At 38.3% G+C, this 564-nt stretch overlaps 1 protein-coding gene across 1 annotated transcript in view; it reads left to right on the top strand.

Moving 5' to 3' along the window:
* The window catches only part of CSUI_010880 (elongation factor tu gtp binding domain-containing protein), a gene marked incomplete at its 3' end in the record, with an annotated part of 6614 nt that extends 6296 nt beyond the window's left edge, over positions 1-318 (top strand). Inside the window, exon 6 of the mRNA XM_068070981.1 lies at positions 263-318. Within this exon, the coding sequence (XP_067917043.1) occupies positions 263-318 (56 nt within the window). The remainder of the gene's footprint in view (positions 1-262) is intronic.
* Between the last annotated feature and the right edge of the window lie 246 nt (positions 319-564).

Raw genomic sequence — 564 nt, forward strand, 5'->3', positions numbered from 1 at the left:
ATAGATAGATTAACGATAGATAGATAGATACGTCAGTTTAGAGAAATGATGCTAGAGAGGTAACTCGAAGGAGGTAGAGAGAAAGGAGAGGGGGAAGCTATTTATACGCGTAGAAATGTGCCTGATCTACTTTCTCTTTCTTCTCTTGCCTTTCCCATCCAAGTATCCATCTTTCATTCTTTCGTTCATTCATTCATTCATTCTCTCTCTTCATCTCTCTTTCTTATGTCTTTCTTGTGTCTTTCTGTCTTTGTCTGTTGAGTTGTGAAGAGAGAAGAAGAGATTGGGGCAGTCACCAAAGCCATTCCCTCAGGAAGAGTGAGATCAAGAAAAGAAAAAGAAAGCGAAATACAGACAGATAGGTCAAAGAAGATAGATAGATTGAAGATAGATTCTAGACAGGTTAAAGATAGATAGTTGAATATGACAGGAGAAGATGATAAGATAGACAAGAGAAGAAGAGTAGGGAGGAGAGGAGTGCTTATAGACTGGATTGTATTTCTATGTATATTACTAGCCCCTACCCATCTCTCTCTATGTCTTTCATCTCTAAGTCTATGCGTA

Source organism: Cystoisospora suis (genome assembly GCF_002600585.1).
Source record: "Cystoisospora suis strain Wien I chromosome Unknown contig_8728, whole genome shotgun sequence".
NCBI lineage: Eukaryota > Apicomplexa > Conoidasida > Eucoccidiorida > Sarcocystidae > Cystoisospora > Cystoisospora suis.